General features: G+C 41.1%; 1 protein-coding gene across 3 annotated transcripts in view; it reads right to left on the bottom strand.

Annotated features, from left to right (window-relative positions):
- LOC136864328 (uncharacterized) overlaps window positions 1–20,154 on the bottom strand; it is a 289,222-nt gene that overhangs the window by 27,727 nt on the left and 241,341 nt on the right. For all 3 annotated transcript variants that reach the window (XM_067141163.2, XM_067141162.2, XM_067141164.2), the window contains one exon: window positions 11,377–11,601. In XM_067141163.2, coding sequence (XP_066997264.2) covers window positions 11,377–11,601 — 225 coding nt within the window. The remainder of the gene's footprint in view (window positions 1–11,376; window positions 11,602–20,154) is intronic.

The raw sequence follows: 20,154 nt of genomic DNA, 5'->3' as shown, positions 1-20,154 counted from the left end.
AGTACTAAGTTCGGTTACGACTTGTTGGTTACACACCTCAGTCGGCCTCCCCTGTTGCCTATTTCCTCTAGCGTCATTATTATTATTATTATGGCCTGTATTCTCTCGCCTCCCAGCTTCTGGTTGATTACCATAATCACGCCTCCCAGTCCTGAAATTTTCCGAACTATTCTGATAATTTCTCTCCCTGTGGAAATTATTATTAGGTCTCTCCTGATATTCTCTTCTGTAGTTACGATTATTCATAGTCCTGTCCTGATTATTAGATTGGTTACCCCTTCCTTCTACATTCCTATTTAGTGTCCTATTATTATTCAAGCTACTACCTAAAGCATCAAAACTTTCCAACAAAATCTCCATTTCCTTAATAGTCTCCACTCTTTGCATACAAACAGCTTCTCTTATTCTATCGGGATAGTGCTTAGCCATAAGTCTAACTATATCAGCCTCAGGTCCAATACATTCTAAATTTCTCCACACCAAAACATGAGCCAAAAAGTATTCAGTCATTCTAACACCCTCGTTAGAATTATACCTGCCAAACATTACTCTCTCTCTCTCTCTACTCTGAACACCTTCACTCCAAAATTTAGCCATGAATTTCTCCTTAAATTCAGTTAGACTAGACATCGAGCTTTTATATACTTGAAACCAAGACTTAGTCTCTCCTACGAAAGCATTAGATAAGATCTCCAATACAGTTTCCCAGCTAATAATATTGTCTCTTAATTGAACAGCAAATTTCTTCTCTACTACTCTCATAAATTCCATCGGGTTAAATTCTTTCCCAGAAAACTTAGGTAAATCATGATCTCTAGTGATTAAACCATTATTTACAATTATCTCACGTACATTCTTACTATCACGCACTTCTTGCTGGAGTACTCTCTGGCAACTCAGAAATTTTTCTTCCACTGTTTCCTCAGTCTTTTCTTGAAATTTTCTTAATTCCTCCAACTTTTTTTCCGATTCTCTCACCTTCTGTGATAATGATTTCTGCTCACTCCCTAGATCACCTACTTCTCCAAGTTTTCTTTCCACAAGTTCTACCCTACTAATACATTTCCTAGTTTCTTGCCCCACTGTATTGGTTATCTTTTCAAACCTTTCTTCTACTAACTCATTTATTTCTCCTTTATTAGACTCGATCTTGGCGCCTAATTCATCAATCTGTTTGATGCATGTTTCACTAATTTGCTCTATTTCCGCATGGAGATTGCTCCGACCCAATTCCATCTCAGCTCTGATGTCACTACACTCCCTATTTACCTTACTTTCTAAATTATTAATTTGCTTACTTATTTCTAACACCTTATGATCTATCTTATTACTAACATCATCGATCTTCTTATTAATACTAATACCCTGAGCTTCAATTTTCTCACTAATGATATTATTCTGAGATTCAATTTTCTCACTCATAATATTATTCTGAGATTCAATTTTCTCACTCATAATATTATTCTGAGATTCAATTTTCTCACTCATAATATTATTCTGAGATTAAATTTTCTCACTAATGACCGCTTCAATTTTCTCACTCATAATATTATTCTGAGATTCAATTTTCTCACTAATAACCGTTTCAATTTTCTCACTCATGGCATTATTCTGCTCAGTCATTTTGGACATCAGCAAATTAAATAAACCCAGGTCAATCACCCCTTTACTTTGATCTTGCGTGACAGCGTTTTCCTCAGTTTCTACAATTTTCTGACTTTCAGCAGGTCCCACCTTAGTCACCAACTTCCTATTTATGTTACCACCTTGGATTTCCTTGGACACAATAACCTCAGCCTCATCACCTGACTGCATATTGCTATCCTTGTCCATCTTCGGTTTCCTACTTATTTTTCGCGATCTCAAAGCTATTTCCCCTTGCAATTCCTCTGACATTACCCCTTAAATACAAACTTCAACAAAATGACCTTCCTAACATTACTCGGTGAATTTAACATATGCGTACTCATTAAAAGAACTGATCCATGTATATTGCCATTCAGAAACACTTTTTCTGAACCTTTCGAGTCCCACGTTGCTGGCGACACGTTGTTGCTACTCCGACCACTACTCTTATACCTTCATATCTACCACATAATATAAATAACATTTGTTTGAGCGCCAGTTACTTTTTTAAGAAAAACAACAAAATTCGGTAGAGCATACCTCTTATATCAATTATCTCAAGGCGTGAGGTGATAAACTCACATATCTGGCAATATACAGGGATATGGATCAGGACAATATTAAATTACTGTTGCATTTCCACAATTGAGGATTGTACATGGAACTGGAATCACTTATTATAATTAAAAATAAAACTGAGTTTATGACTAAATTTACGTCACAATGAACAATCATTTACGTCTTTTAATTTAACAAAAGAAATATATCGTGAGATTTGCGGTACAAAGAAAAGGAAAATTTAATCTAAACAAAAAAAGCTATTGGCATGAACTTGAAGTGAGATGTGATATCGCCGCTGATTACACTCTTCTTCATGTTATGAATGCATAACATGTCTGATGCTTTAATTACCTGTTGTCTGCATACACCGCTGTTGAACTTGAAATTCTTGGGAAAACCTGTGAGCTGAAGTCGGGAGCCGTCTGTTGTAATCTTCTTATATAACAAGGAGTTGGCCTACATACCATGTACGCGTGTAGGGAGCTCCAATGTAATTACGTCCACTCAATATATTTTAAATAATTGGAAAATATTATTGAAACATCTTGTGAAGTCCATCCTCACAAGAAGATGATGTTTCTTTATCAGCATAGTACCCGTCTCTGCTCGGATACAAGCACCACTTGTAGACTTCCTCGATGATTACCTCTTCAAACACAACTCTTAGCTCTGACCATCACACTAAGACCACTTCTTCCATTTGATACATCTGACTGTTACATATGATCTGCACGATATGAACTGAATATCATGAACTGAGTACTATCAACTGATTGATATCATCTGAATAGATATGATGAACTGAGTACCTCTTCCTACCGTAGCATCACCTTATATCACCTCGCGATGACGACTCATCTCTCCACTCACTGTTCATCCCTTCCACTTCCACATACAGTAGCTGGCGAATACTGACACTTGGTCGCAATCACGTGTCCACGCACTGATGTCATCAGTCATGTGTCGTCTAAGCGTACCCAAGCGGTCCGAGAATGACTATACCGAATGCGTCACCGGGAAATCTCCTTGTACACAACATTCCCAGTTAAACATAGCCTCGATTGCAAAATACTATGCCAGCTCATCTAGCCAAAGTTACAAGCCACAGCATGACAATATGAAACCAACAAATCTCACTTACTACCATACAGAATAATTACAAACATATTCACTTAACCTATGATGAAATACAATAATATACGTGATACCTAATTATTACAGTCTAAATGATGAGAAACAGAATATATAAAATGTAATGAATCAGGTTAATAATAATAATAATAATAATAATAATAATAATAATAATAATAATAATAATAAATACAGAATGGAGTCTGTAACCCAGTTGTACGGTTACAACAAGTTGGTATTTACCCACATTTCTATTTGGAAAGCAATTTTATAATTTTATTTAGCGTTTTAAACAACGGGTGGAAGAATCAGGATAGTGTTTTCTTTCGTGTGGCTATTACTAGCCGCCGAGTGCAGCCCTAGTAAGGCAGATCCTCCGATGAGGGTGGGCGGCATCTGCCACGTGTAGGTAACTGCGTGTTATTGTGGTGGAGGATAGTGTTATGTGTGGTGTGTGAGTTGCAGGGATGTTGGGGACAGCACAAACACCCAGCCCCCGGGCCACTGGAATTAACCATTGAAGGTTACAATCTCCGACCCGGCCGGGAATCGAAACCAGGACCTTCTGAACCGAAGGCCAGTACGCTGACCATTCAGCCAACGAGTCGGACATCAGGATAGTAACGAAATTAGATAAGCACATGCATATTTTTTCAGTAACACTAGGGACAGGTGTGATTTCTCACACAAACCTAAATAATAACATTTTTCCATGTAACTTACTTTCAGAAGAACCAAGACCCTATTTTAATAATATTTTATCTGCGTTGAGTATACATGTCAACATAACACTGTGTGTTAAATTTGTTTAGGCGCAACTTGTGATAGCTTGTTAACTTTAGCCGAAGTGTCGAAAGGGCGTTAACCTGGAAATTGTTTTATTTTCCTTTTCATTGTGGAAACTTCACTTCAAATGAATTAACATTACTTGTGATTTATTTAATACCTTGCGGTTGAGAGGATGCATTTGAGCATTTATTTTTATGATTAACATTCTATGTAATTTTGTTTGACATGATGATGCATTAACATTCCTTTTGATCTGCAATGAGATGATAATTTCAGGTTGAGTTATTATTGGCCATCAGCTCTATTAACTTGAATTATTAATGATGATAGTCAATCCACAACAGAACGGGAGGTCAATCCGATTCGATTAACGGATCAGGTGACTGCTGCTATGCTGCGTGATATCAAGTTAATGAGCGACCTTAACAATGTAGATGAAAGTCTAGAGCTCGAGTCTCGGGAGCTACACTTTCCAGATTCAAGTGGAGCAACTCCCGATTATCGGTCGAATTCGACGAAAAGACTTTCAGATTGTTGTTGCTTTGGAATATAATTCATTGATGATGGTTTTCTAATTATCCCTATCAGTGTCGGTGCGACGTAAAGCAATTAGGAATATATATATATATATGGCCCTTTCGGCAACATTGTGAAACAGACAGGCTGTGCGACTCTGAATATCTATATAAATTTAACTTGTCATTGTTTCCCACGTCTGATTATTGTGTAATCATTTTTTCTTTTTATTTAATAAATCCTATATTAAGTTAACCAAGCCTGAATTTCACGTAGTTAGATCATATTTGTTCCCGAAGTCATGCCAGCAAGTGACGAAGAACCATAAAACCCCCTGAGAATGCAAGAATTACTCAGGAATGCCACCGACTTAGCCAGGTAAACCTTTTAATGCTGAATGATTGCAATTAAGGATTCAATATATGCATTCATGCCGGGCTGTGTGGCTCAGACGGTTGAGGCGCAGGCCTTCTGACCCCAACTTGGCAGGTTCGTTCCTGGCTCAGTCCGGTGGTATTTGAAGATGCTCAAATACGTCAGTCTCGTGTCGGTAGATTTGCTTGTCACGTAAAAGAACTCCTACGGGACTAAATACCGGCACCTCGGCGTCCCCGAAAATCGTAAAACTAGTTAGTGGGACGTAAAAACAAATAACGTTATTATTATTAACATAGGCATACATATACAGTACATACATAGGGTACAGCCCCAGTAGTTCGAGGTTCCGTTTAAATCGAACTGATCCTACGAAAATTTGCAAAATACAGTAAATCCCCGTATATACATTTACAAGTATGTTTTCCATTTATAATTTATATACATAAAGAACATTGCCTCCATACTATTACTACAGACCGGCAGGTTCCCAGGCTAATTTTTGAGGAACTCGCTTGTTGTGTCTTTGTTCTCAGTTGGCACTCTCTATAACTATGGTCGCACGTTCGTCAGATTTATGATTTTCTGTCAGCAAAATAACCCCTACTCAACAACAGCACACTAAAAATAAATCAGTGGCGGGCTGAACGTTATTGCAAACAGCAGTGCGCACACCTGTACTCTATTCCTAACTTTGACCGATGTTTCAATCGTTGAAATGATAAATGGACCCTCTGGAGACACTGACAACGAACAAGAGCCATACTCGTTATGAACCATACTAAGGTTTTGGCAGTGCTAGACGCTGCATTACGTTACATCGACAATTATTGAGCAGTCGAAGTTGGTCTCCTCTACGCTGTTGTGCGGATATACCAATTTGAAGTGGCGTTGTTACCTTCGGTCGATCTTCTCTTGTTCTATCAGTCACATTATTGGTCTCACGGTACCTTTTCCACGATTTTAACACTGCACTTTGGGTAACCCTTACGATACGTTATACTGCTTCTTGTATATGTCCACCCTGAACCAGTGGCACAATTCGGGCTCTTAGAAACTGGGAAATACGCATTGCACATGAAACGTAAGCTCGTCCTCCACGGCATACGTTACTACCAGCCTTCACGCGAAATGGCATAGTTCTCCCATGTCAACAAAGACCGTAGGCCAGCTTGCATTCGGGAGATAGTGGGTGGGAACCCCTCCGTCGGCAGTTCTGAAATGGTTTTCCGTAGTTTCCCATTTTCATACCAGGCAAATGTTCGGGCTGTACCTTAATTAAGGGTGCGGGCACTTCCTTCCCACTCCTAGCCCTTTCTATCCCGTTGTCACCATAAGAGGAATCTGTATTGGCGTGAAGTAATAAAAATTGTAAAACAAGATCATAGGTAGCGACATCTGCTGTACTATAAGCAAGTAATTGAATTACTCGTGTGTATACAATGCTCTCTATCACCTACAACAGAACTACACACGTCCTACCACATATCGTGCCTAATCCCACAATATTCCAAACTTTTTGAGGTGTATAGGTTTTCAAAATTTTCATTGTAAAATTTGCCCTTCAAAATTGCTTTCAAGATTTTTAACATTTTGGAGCGTTTTCTTAAATCAATAGTCAGATAAACAACATCATTGGTTAACATAATTACACTGAAGAGGAAAATAAAACCTCCAAATATTGATATATTACTTATTAGAAAATATAAGACAAGTAATAAACCTACAGACTGTCCACCAGCTCTGATCGCAAGAAAGTATATTTTAATTTATAACTCGGTCATTTTTATAGGTGCCGGATCTGATTTTTCAGAGATAATAAGGTGAAAGTACATTTAGGTTCAATATGGTATAAATGAAGGATTGTTCTTTTACTGAAGCCAAGAATGAGTAGTGCCCGCTAAAGTCGTTGATCGATACTGTGACAGCAACATCACAACAGCATGTTAAATGTTTGTGCATGTTACTGTGGTGATCTTACAATTTACCCTCACTCCTAAAGTGTAAGTACAAGAGAAAGAAATACGTATTCTCCACTCAGAGCAGGGTTTATTATATTACTAGCGAAACTTTTAATGATACTTCTTTGTACGGGGTTGAGGAGTAAGGAAGGAAATCTGAATTGAATCGATAGTATGATCGATCGATAGGAATTTTCTAAACCATTATTATCTTAAGCCAACAACTGTGTCACACACATAACATTTCTCTATGCGAATCTTGTTCCTAGCATGAATTCTATATTTTGGCTTTGCTGTGTAAACAACAACAGTACTAGTACGTCATGTGTACGCCAGATGTCCCACGGCGTTTCATAGTTTGTGTTCAAAGGTTGCCAATACGAATCTCGAAGATTGCAGAGGTCTACCGATTCAGCACTAGGGAGTCCAGGTATCACTAAAAGTTTCGCGAGTAATATGCGGACGCCTAAGCTGAAGACGTGGCGCCCCCATTTGGCCGATAACAATTCAGTTTTAACAAATAAATGTAATGCTAAAAAATTGAACGGGATTTGTTTGAAATCTGAGTGCTAAGATTTAGACATGAATTCCCCGAACAGGTCAACATACTTTAATTAACTACGCACACTTTAACAATCAGATTGGGTTTGTACGGAATTTGGTTTTCCTGTGTAGTCATACAGATACAGGATGAGTCTAAAAAGTTCGGTGAATGATACTATAACAAAAAGAAAACATAAGTTACAAACAGAAACCTTTAGTCGTCTTCAAAGTCCTTTCCATTAGGCAAAATACCGTGTATGCAGTTGCTGGAAACTTTCAGCGACGGCGTCTTTTGGAATCGATTGAAGCACTAATGTCACACGCCTTTGGATGTCCGGTATGGCAGCACAATATGAACCCTACAGGATTCCCTTGAGGCGGGGGAAAAAGGAAGACTGAAAGCGCAAGATTCGGCGAGTACAGTGGATGTTCAAGACGTGACGCATCACCAAGGGTTTCCTGTCCATTCCGAAAGCGTTTGAACCAGTCGTAAGAACATTTTCTGCTTACGACTTCTGCTTCGTACACTTGCACCAACATCGCATGCGTCTCCGTCGTCGTTTCTCCAATTTGTAAAAATGCTTTATGTTTATTCGTTGCTCTATTTCACTATGACACGAGTCTTCATATGCACTACATTCGGCTGGACGCAACAGACTACCCTGCTTCAGCATCGTGTGTTCAACTCTACATTGCGCTTCTTGAGATGAATCTTTATTCAGATGCGAATGCATGCAGTGTTACCACACGTTGCCTTTGCGATATAGGTCCATTCACCGGAATCTTCAGACACGCGTTGTATAACAATCATATGGAAGAAATAATAATTCGTTATTCGCCGCCTGGAAGAAAGCATGAGAACGCTGGCAAAGTTACTTCGAGAAGATCTGAACAGAAGAGTTCTCGCACCCTCAAATCACAATTAACTCTGCCGTCGAGGGACCCATCACACCTGCCGACGTTGCCGAAGTCCAGACTGCTTTAGAAAAGATGAAGCCAGGAAAAATCACGGGTCCAGATGACATTGCGGCAGTGTTTGTGGTACTCTCGAACGGGGCTTACAGTAGACTGGTTGAAAAGACTCTTCAACCAAATAGTCAGAGAGAGACAATCGCAGCTGTGAACTTGCATTCGGGAGATTGTGGGTTCGAATTCCACCGTCGGCAGCCCTCAAGATGATTTTCCGTTGTTTTCCATTTTCACACCAGGTAAATTCTGGATCTGTAGATTAAATAAGGCCACGGCCACTACATTCCCAATCCTAGCCCTGCCCCATTCTTCCGTCGCCGAAAACCTTCAATGCGTTAGTGGGACGTTAAAAAGTAGCAACTGGTAACAGAACAACATGGTGCCCATCTACAAAAAGAAGGAAAGTCCCACTCATCGTGCCATTTACCACCCAGTTCGAATTCTGAGCTACACCATGAAAGTGATCGAGATAATTCTCGTCAAGTGGGCCCGTGGGATCATCCAGCTGACAACAAACCAAGCTACATTTTTGAAGAATTGTGGAACAACCGACGCAGTCCACACCGCACGGCTGTTAGTTGAAAAGCATCGTGAGAAAATCAAGCCACTACATCCTCTTTCTTAGATGTCGAAAAGGCTTTTGATACGCATGGCATCTGGTTAGTACTCCGACAGCACGGCGTCCTGGAGTTCCTTGTCAAAAGGATACAGCTGCTTTAGGCAAAGCCAAGATGTTATGTTAAAGATGCTGCACAGGAGGTTCCGATAATTACCGTGTCACAGTAAGCGTTCATCAAGGTTCAGCCCTGTCACCAATGTTGTTCATCCTTGTGATGCACAGTGTTACAGCAGACCTGAATCAAACTTTACCTTGGACCATTTTTTACGCTGACGACGTTATGTTAGCCGCCGAGAACAGCCTGAATCTCCACCTCCAAATCCGAGAATGGAGCGATGGGCTAAGCCAGTATGGACTGAGGAAGATGGAATATATAAAGTCACATCCCAGAGAAACTCGAACAGTCCAAAGAGGATGGTGAGGACCTGCAACGAACGGCGAAATTTAACTATCTGTGGTCTACGTTCACTGATAATGGCAGGCTTACCGAAAAGGTAAAGGCAAGAATTCGCGCTGCCTTGATGAAATGGTGAACGACGATAGGAGTCATCTGCGATCACTGGATGAAACTTCATCTAAAATCGAAGATGACTAGGCGTCATGGAGACAAAAACAGCTGGTACCACCAGGTTGGATCACATCTTCAATGAAAGCACAAGGAAACAATTTGGCGTTGCTGCAATCGAGGATTAAACGTGAGAGGGCCGCTTACGATAGTTTAGGAATGTGCAGCGATCTGGAGTAAACACAATCGCGAAGAGTTACACCATGCAAGTTGCTGGAAAAAGACTAAAGAGGTGAACGAGTCGGCGATGGGCTGATACGCTACACAAGGAACTCAAAAGCGTAAATCTACACCTTGACATGGCCTACGACAGGAAAAAATGGAGACAGTGGACCCACACAGCGGACCATGTTTCTAGGCTGGACAAATGCTTACGCAATACATAACTGACATAGGTGCAGCGAAGTAGCAAAAATAATAACACCACTTCTATCACAGACTAGACACACACATATATATCCACTTAACACAAATACAATGAGATAACACGTAGAAATATGTACACAGTAAATCAATTGATCCATGAGTGGTATCGAAATAGCTGAACTATTACAACTCATAACGTCAACCGCATTACAACTCTAACTCTTCCAACAACTGTAACTTCAACTGACTGAATTGATCACATACAAAATACACAGTAGTTTACGAATGACCCGTCGTCGCGATGTCAATATAACAGCAGCAACACACTATCAACACATCACCTGACTTCTTCTCTCATATACTAAACACTGAGCTCGATAGTTGCAATCGCTGAAGTGCGGCCAGTATTAAGTATTCGGGAGATAGTGGGTTCGAATCCTACTGTCGGCAGCCCTGAAGATGGTTTTCCGTGGTTTCCCATTTTCATACCAGGCAAATGCTGGGGCTAAACCTTAATTAAGGCCACGGCCGCTTCCTTCCCAATCCTAACCCTTTCCTGTCCCATTGTCGCCATAAGACTTATCTGTGTCGGTGCGACGTGAAACAGCTTGTAAGGAGAATCATACACTAAATCACGATTGATCTGTCGCAGCAGTATCAATAACACAACTCCGTAGCTCATCGTCATCAAGTCACTCATTACATAGCGATCACAAGCTAATGCAAACAATACAAATAATAATAATAATAATAATAATAATAATAATAATCATAATAATAATAATAATAATAATAATTCGGTATTAGTACAATGAGGGAAGGATAATTTGTTATATATGATTGAAACGTTATGGAATGGCATAGGCCTACACAGCGTGATACGTACATTGTTTTAAAGAATAATGTTCCTACATTTTATTTTATTCTTTTAGGGTGACAACATGAAATCACCAACTAAGAAATTAGTGTATTCGAGATTATTATTATTATTATTATTATTATTATTATTAGTAGTAGTAGTAGTAGTAGTAGTAGTAGTAGTATTTAATGTCGATAACTTTGAACATGTTTAAATATATAATATTAACTTATAATATTATATAAAACATCAGTTTTCTGTACTTTTTATTTGTGATGTGGGCTCCATTATAGGGCGGGCCCCTAGGTTGCAACCTCGTAGGCCTACCTGTACCGGCTGAAGTTCAATAATCTCTAATGGAAAAGAAATTGTGCGACTAATGTACTGGAAACTGTTTAATCTAGTTGCTGAAATAATCTGGTCTTGGGAAGCTGCCGATCCTTCAACTGTAAATTTGTTGAATAGCATACTTAAAGTGAGCATAAGAAATACTAACATTTTTCCATGTAACTGCTGATGGTTGGCAGGAATCACAGTAAGGTTTTATAACCTCTCCAGGAGCGCTGGGTACAGTCCGTGGTATGCTGTAACTAAAGCAGGTTCCAACACACACATTGTTGTCTATCTCAATGGAGCTGCAGCCAGGATAGGCGACCACTTGCTTAATTGGCGTTGTTTTACACCACGAGTGTTTGTCTGGATACAGAACGATGTTGTGGACCTGAAAGGTATAAATATCAAATTAAGCATACCAACAGTAGTAAAATGTTATTGATATTGATACAGGGTAAATTCATGCTATTGGCAAACATATATAATATGTATAACTGTCTGTTGATAACACGCGCCATTGTAACCATTGCCAAAGATCGTATTCTTAATTCTTTTCCATGTTTACAACCTGTCTATCTGTCAAGTCTTCAGCCCGGAGGCTGACCAAAGGCTATACGATTATAAGAAAGCGCCAAAGCCGACGGCGGCGCCATAGTGAGGTATACAAGGCATGAAGTCGGGTAGTTTGCCATTTTTTTCTCTCACTTGGCCAGAAAATGCTACTGCAGCACGGCCGGCCCAACGCACAAGTCATTACCCAGCACCACACTTACCTCAGCAACTTCCACACCACCACAGTGGGACTTCGGTGGAAGCTACACTTTGCTCTAGCTTGTGTTAAGAGAATCTCACAGACTTCTAGATTAAATGATGTACAGTCGAATTTATACTGGAACTATTGAATTTCCATTTATTGTCGAATTTAGTTATATAATTTGCTTTTCACTGTTAACAGTGTTGTAAAAGTATATAAGACACACAATAAAAAGTGTATAAATTGTTTTCTTTATGTCGTTAAAGAATTTTCCGTGTTGTTCGGAGTTTCGGTCAGCTTTATCGGACCCGGTTCCATCCAAGCCGCAAAATCGAGATTCTACTGTATGTTTAAGCTAAAGAATATTTTTCTCTTGTTCCTTTTTCAAAATAAATAGTGAGTGAAATTATTTTAATTGCTGTTATCAGTAAAATCTAGGGTTGCCATAATCCGATAGCGTAAAACCAGGACAGACGTACTGGGTCAGATCGTCCAGCGGCGTTTTTACCTTGTAAGGAGCGAGCACGTGTTCGACCTAGCATCAGTCGCCAGTCTGGATCTCATCTGTTAACAGGGTGGGACAGTTATCATCGCAACACCGCACTTTCGTATGTAAAAGTTATTTTAAGTACAAGTAGGCTCAACGGATACCCGATGCATTTGTTCAGCAATTTCCTGGTGAAATGCCACCTTCACGAGTGCAGATTCACGTGATTGTAAATAAATTTGAAACTACTGGCTCCGTGCTGAATAAAAAAACATGCGCCCGTACAAACAGTTTTAACAGAGGAAAAGCTAGATGACATTGATGCGAATCTTGGACGGTCACCGAATAAATCACTCAAAAATAGGGTTTTCGGTTTCTTCTGCACACAGAGCTACAAAGTTGTTATACATCAAACCGTACACGTTTACACGGGCCTATTGTTTAAAACCTGCTGATCCTTCCACAAGAGTGAGATATTGTGAGCGGTTTCTTGCATCACTGAACGATCGTTTGTTCGACCCACAATTTGTGTTACTTTCGGATGAGGCCTGGTTTCACCTTAATGGTCGTGTGAACAGTCATAACTCACGCTATTGGTGTGCAGACAATCCTAATGGTGTTTATGAAGTCCCTCATTATGGAGGATGACATTTCCAGCATCTTTTATAAGGTAAGATTTCATATAAGATTATATACACGCTTAAAGCAGGGCGGCCGCGCGCGACGTAACGTGGGCTGAGGCAGCTGGTGTAGCGCAGAGTAAATACACCGTGCGCTCGGTCTGGGTTTACAGCAGAGACCCTGTATTATGCAGTCCCCCTTATTGTGGTGGAGAACGGCTTGACGCATGGTAGAGCTAATCATGTATTATGCCTGATGTACGTTTAGCGATATATTGTTTCTTCTTAGCAAACTTAGGTGTTTCGGCCAAGTATACAGTAATAGTTTATTTTATACTGCGGTATCTTTTACTTGACCGGCGCCTCATTCGGCTCGTGGTCTACTGCCTCTTTCTTCTGTTAGGCCTACGCTAACAGTCACCTTTAAATCGCCTGCACCTCTTTCGAACCTTCGGCTAGAACATAATATAAGCTCGCCTGCTAAAACCAAAGTCAGTTCCTGTGTTACAAGGTGCTCTGTCGGACTGCAGCAGTGAGTCGGTTCCCCTCTGTATTCCTAATATCCACGGCATGAAGGTGAGATTGAGGGAGACAGCTCATATACTTATTTATTCTAGCCGATACACTACATTTATTCTGATCCTCATGTGCTCCCCTCTTGATATGCTATTTGGAAACACTGCATATTCAGCAATCGTATGTTGTGATCCTGAACTCATACGGAAGATTGAATGTGAGGGACTTGCCTCATTCACATAAACTCACACTGTCGACCTTCTGAATGTAGCAGACATGTTTACAAACTGGCCTGTTCGAGTGCGGATGGCATTGTAGATATACATCTTTTCTTCCGTCTTCCTTACCTTTCTTCTATCTCTGGATTTTTTCTATCGCCACAAACAGCCCCACAAACCCACAAACACCTTTGATCTTCGATGTTAACTATTTTGCATTCCCGGATTACAAGTGGTATAAAGTTGAGGGAAGATTCGAGTAACTGCTCAGAACTGTCTTATTGCGCCTCTCTTATCATATTGTCTATTCGAGGTTTATGTATCCAAGTTACCAGGCGAGTTAGCCGTGCGGTTAGGAATGCGTAGTTGTGAGCTTGCATTCGGGAGATGGTGGGTTCGAGTCCCACTGTCGGCAGCCCTGAAGATGGTTTTCCGTGGTTTCCCAACTTCACACCAGGCAAATGCTGGGGCGTTACCTTAATTAAGGCCACGATCGCTTCCTTTCCATTCCTAGCCCTTTCCAGTCACATCGTCGGCATAAGATCTATCAGTGTCAGTGCGACGTAAAGCAAATTGAAAAAAGTCTCAAATCATGTCTACGGACATATTCTCTCCTGGGAAGCAACTTTTAAAATTCTCATCGTGATCAACCTTAACACACACTTTCTCTTTAACACGATTGGCAAAATGACAGGTAAGATTCCAATAACATTTACCCTTAACTCATGAAATGCCATGATCCCCACTTGAGGTTTTGTTTTGCTGCATACATTTTGAAGCAATCCGTAGGTTGACAGGGCCAATGTGTTACTTTTTTTATTATTATTATTATTATTATTATTATTATTATTATTATTATTATTATTATTACTACTTTGCTAGTTGCTTTACGTCGCACCGACACAGACAGGTCTTATGGCGACGATGGGACAGGGAAGGGCTAGGAGTGGGAAGGAAACGGCCGTGGCCTTAATTAAGGTACAGCCCCAGCATTTGCCTGGTGTGAAAATGGGAAACCACGGAAAACCATTTTCAGGGCTGCCGACAGTGGGGTTCGAACCTACTATCTCCCGAATACTGGATACTGACTTTTATTATTGTATGGAACTTGTTCAAGTTTGTGACGAAGTGATTGTTGAATCGTTTAAAACATACTAGTTGTGGAGTGTTGCTTGTAGAAAGAACGCAGGTTATTCACGGTTTCTTAATCTCTTTTTTGAAAAGCTATAGGTTGGAGGTTCATTCGCTTTCGACTTACACAAACAACCTGTAATTGTACAATATTATTTTGTTTCCTATGGCCAATAAGTTCACCGGACAAAAATTAGTCATCCCTGGAGAAATCAGTACAAGCATAATTTCATAGCGTGTAACTCCGCCTCCGGACTTGATAACCGCCTGGATTCGGTTAGAAAGCGAGTCCACAAGGTTGTGCAGATACGTCGCATCCAGGTTAAGCCACTCGCTGAGGATTTGACCGCGCAGTTCCACCAAAATGCGGGGATGGTAATGTCGGCATTTTACCCGCAGTTCCAACAAGTTCCACAGAGATTCAATTGGGTTCAAGTCAAGTGATTTTGTAGGCCAATTGAGATGTAATAGGGTGGGGGAGTGTTCATAAAACGAGTCACAAATGCGTCCAGCACGAAGTAGCTTGCTGTTGTCATCTTGAAACATCGTGGTATCAATAGCATACTCATCAAGCAGATGTTAACTGCAAGGCAACACCTGAACATCCAGAATTTTTAAATAAACATGCTGGTTCATGTTAGTGGTCACCTCAGTGAACGGGTCAATCCATGATACGAAAAACACCCCCAAAACATCACAGACCACCTCCGACTTGAGCCTAACCTTACACACATCCGATATTAAATGTTTCATTTGGCCTTCGGTGCACTCGACGACGTGCGTCATTGGAGTACAGGCATAAACGTGATTCGTCAGACCACCTTACGTTCCGCCAGTCAGCTACTGTCCACGTTCGATGAGTTCTAGCCCAATGAAGACGCGCAGTTCTATGTGTCTGTGTGGGCAATGGCCTCTTGCGAGGTGATCGACTTCATATGTTCATTGCATGAATTTCCCGTCGCAATATTCTCTCCCTAACAGGTTGGGATGAACCTTCATTCACTGACTGCAGCAATTCCTGTCGAGTTTGGAAGCGATTTTGATCCACAAGCGGTGAAACGAGTCCCCAGTCCCTTTCAGTCTGGATCTTCCTCCGACCACAATCCTGACGTCGTGTGTAGTGGCCACGTGCAGTACACCACTGCTCGTAGATACGTTGAACAGTTCGCTGCGAAACATCAACAATTCCAGCAACTTCACGCACCGTATGGCCATGGGCACGGGCAAACACCGTTGCACCTTTTTACCACTCTGTCACATCCTGACATCTACCCATATTGACGTACACTGTCCGCTTGAAAGTTCAATGTCTCACTGATCGCTACTGCCTTATGCTCACGTAGAGGCATTGCGCGTGCGGTTGAGCACGGGACTCGTTCACTGCGCCATCTATATAGGCTTAACGATCCACCTGTGCGTGTGCACTAGGGTGATCATGTTTTGTCCGGTGACTTATATTATAGCTAATAGCAGTTTGTTTTCACGAACTTTCCTCCTGTCTCTGTGAGAGGCACGCTAAGATTTATCCACATTTGGTGCTTATAGTAGATGATAGCTATTCAAAATTTGTACTTGGCGGTTATTTTTCCCTATACCTAGGTGCTCTAAGAAACGTACAATATATGTTTAATTACTAGAAGAAAATTTGGTAGTTATTGCAGGGTAAGGAGGTGGAAGAAAGTGGAAGTGGTTTATGAATAGGACCTGTTCCGGCATTTGCCTGAATGGGGAACTTGGAACATACATGAAACCATTCTCAGAACAGCGGACGGTGGGGTTCGAACTGTCTCCTGAAAGCAGAGTTGGCTCCGTCCGGCTCCATGGCTAAATGGTTAGCGTGCTGGCCTTTGGCCACAGGGGTCCCGGGTTCGATTCGCGGCAGGGTCGGGAATTTTAACCTTAATTGGTTAATTTCGCCGGCACAGGGCTGGTTGTATGTGTCGTCTTCATCATCATTTCATCCTCATCATGACGCGCAGGTCGCCTACGGGGGTCAAATCAAAAGACCTGCATCTGGCGAGCCGAACTTGTCCTCGGACACTCCCGGCACTAAAAGCCATACGCCATTTTAGAGTTGGCTCCATAGCTGTAGCGGGTTAACACACGCGGCCGCTCTGCCCGGTAAAAGTTGGTCAAGTTTCATGAAATTTCACATAGGAATTTACCCGTGGTGCTATATTAAAAAAGTAAAAAAATTGAACCCGACGTTGGCCATTACTTGCCCTGTCCCATATAAAAAAAATCAAGGTCTCCTATTTTTTTTCTTTAAAAGGGTAGCAGGCAGAAATATGGAGCACATTCTAAAATACCAAGCATACTTCGTAATTGAGTGACGCAGATGGCTGTATCATCCGGCTCACAGAACCCGTGTAGGGTTTCTTTGGCAAGCTGCTTTACGTCGCACCGACACAGATAGGTCTTACGGCGACGATGGGATAGGAAAGGGCTAGGAGTGGGAAGGAAGCGTCAATGGCCTTAATTAAGGTGCAGCCCCAGCATTTGCCTGGTGTGAAAATGGGAAACCACGGAAAACCATCTTCAGGGCTGCCGACAGAGGGGTTCAAACCCACTATCTCCCGAATACTGGATACTGGCTGCACTTAAGCGACTGCAGCTATCGAGCTCGGTAAAGACGTTTCAGAAACTCCAGATGACGACTTTCGCGTTCCAGAAATAGCATGCAATCATCCGTTATCTCTTCTTGTACGGTGTTACACCAATTGAAATTCATTGTCATTTGAATAAAACATGCGCTGGTAGTGACATGAATGGGAAAAACGTACATGTGTGGGTGCGAAAATTCAACGAAAGCAGAACGTCATATGTAAACGAATCGAAGCAGCCTCAGGCACGCACCAGCCGATTTGAGAATATGAAATTCCTCGCTCTCCTTACGCACATGACCTTGCACCCAGTGATTTCCTCTTCCCTAGAACACCCAGCGGGGTCGTACATTTTCTGTTCATGTTCTTCTTGCATCGACAATTTTCCAGTGGACAAAACAGACCCAAAAATAAGCTTTGGCAGCAGCCATGCAAGCAAGGCGTCGACGTTGTGAAAAATGTGTATATCTAGAGCAGGGGTTCCCAGACTGTGGTAGGCGAACCAGTACCGGTACGCTAGATTGTTACGAAAATATTCTATAATCTGCTGTGTTCACAAAAAAGCTGTATTTCTCTATTTCGTTTGTTACTTCACAACTCACAATCACATTATTATTATTATTATTATTATTATTATTATTATTATTATTATTATTATTATTATTATTATTATTATTATTATTATTATTATTATTATTATTATTATTATACGCCTTTGCGGCAAGACCTAGTGTTTACAATGCACTTTGTCTTCTGGTGTAGGCTAGAACAAATTTGCTACTTTCATTGACCTGTCTCAGTCTCATCCTTAACTTTTACCACATGAAAGTGACTGAGGCGAGCCTCCGTGGCCCTGGCGGCAGCGCACCGGCCTCTTACCGCTGGGTTCCGTGATTCAAATCCTGGTCACTCCATGTGAGATTTGTGCTGGACAAAGAGGAGGTGGGACAGATTTTTCTCCGGGTACTCCGGTTTTCCCTGTCGTCTTTCATTCCACAACACTCTCCAATATCATTTCATTTCATCTGTGAGTCATTAATCATTACCCCAGAGGAGTGCGACAGGCTTCGGCAGCCGGCACAATCCCCATCCTCACCGCCAGATAGGGCTTCATTCATTCCATCCCTGACCCAGTCGAATGACTGGAAACAGGCTGAGGATTTTCATTTTCGAAGTAACTGAGGTATGGTAGGGCCCGGATATTTTAAAAATGCATATGTGCATATGCAAATGCATATTTTGAACGTTAGTGCATATTTTGAGCGTTAGTGCATATACAGACTAATTTTTGTCTCACGTGTGATCGATTATCCAAGATTTCTGAACGAAATGAAAAGTCTAATGAACTCTGTATGTTAAAAATCCCTTGGCAACGTAAGAAGCATTCCCTGATGAAGGAAAAAGCTTTTAGTGTCGCAATACAAGCAGGTAGATGGATAATGACGCTTTTCACAATAGCTATTTCCTTCTCCTTACAGTAGCCTCCCGAGGTTTGCTTAAACAAGTGCGTTTATCTGTTAACTTACTCTTCGTCTACTGCAGTATTTCACCAGATTAAACTGAAAAATGCCTAAAGATTTTACCAGAAAAATGTTTCGAGCAGTCAGTGCCAGTGTTCAAGTAATAGCCACTTACATCCGTCGACGTAGAACAATCATTTTCAGCATATAAATTAATTCTGGCCGACAACAGAAAGTTATTGACTCCTGAAAACATTGAAAAACTGTTGAAACCTACTGACGTGCATAATTTTGGAAGGAATTAAATATGTTTGTCAATTTAAGACTGAGTCAAAAATTAAATAATGCGTATGGTAAGTGTATTTTGTTTTATTTTTAGTGCATATTTTCGTGCATATTTACAACATTTTTAGTGCATATGAGCATGCATATTTTCGGAGTTTTTAGTGCATATGAATCCGGGCCCTAGGTATGAGTGATGCTAGTAATGTCATTCCTTATGCAGCCAGTCCCTGTTATGAATGGTGTGAAAATTTTGCTCATAGGATCGGTTGATGCGGGCATTTCAGTGGGGTTGGCAGACGGAGATGTAATAGCAACTTCCAGCTCAGTGAGGAAAGCAACAGGAAACTACCTCACTCCTCATTTCCCTAGTACGCCTCTTCAGTGATGCCTGGGCCATCTAACGGCTGATGGCTGAACTGTCAAGGTCCAAACCAGTCTCCGGGCTGGACACTCAACAGACACATTATTATTATTATTATTATTATTATTATTATTATTATTATTATTATTATTATTATTATTATCTTCTACTGCCGCTTTTCCCATACCTGTTGGGTCGCGGATGCGAACTGTGCCACTCATGTGGATTTGGGCCTGTTTTACGGCCGGATACCCTTCCTGACGCCAACCCTATGTGGAGGGATATAATTACTATTGCGTGTTTCTGTGGTGGTTGGTAGTATGGTGGGCTGTGTGAATATGAAGAGGAGAGTGGTGGAAAAAACACAAAAACCCAGTCCCCGAGCCAAGAGAATTAATCGGGCGCGAATAAAATCCCCGATTCGGCTGGGAATCGAACCCGGCACCCACTGAACCGAAGGCCTCAACGCTGACCATTTAGCCAAGGAATCGGATGATTAGATAGGA

This window comes from Anabrus simplex, chromosome 2 (genome assembly GCF_040414725.1).
Source record: "Anabrus simplex isolate iqAnaSimp1 chromosome 2, ASM4041472v1, whole genome shotgun sequence".
Lineage (NCBI taxonomy): Eukaryota > Metazoa > Arthropoda > Insecta > Orthoptera > Tettigoniidae > Anabrus > Anabrus simplex.
This window is presented reverse-complemented; position numbering and strand designations above follow the sequence as displayed.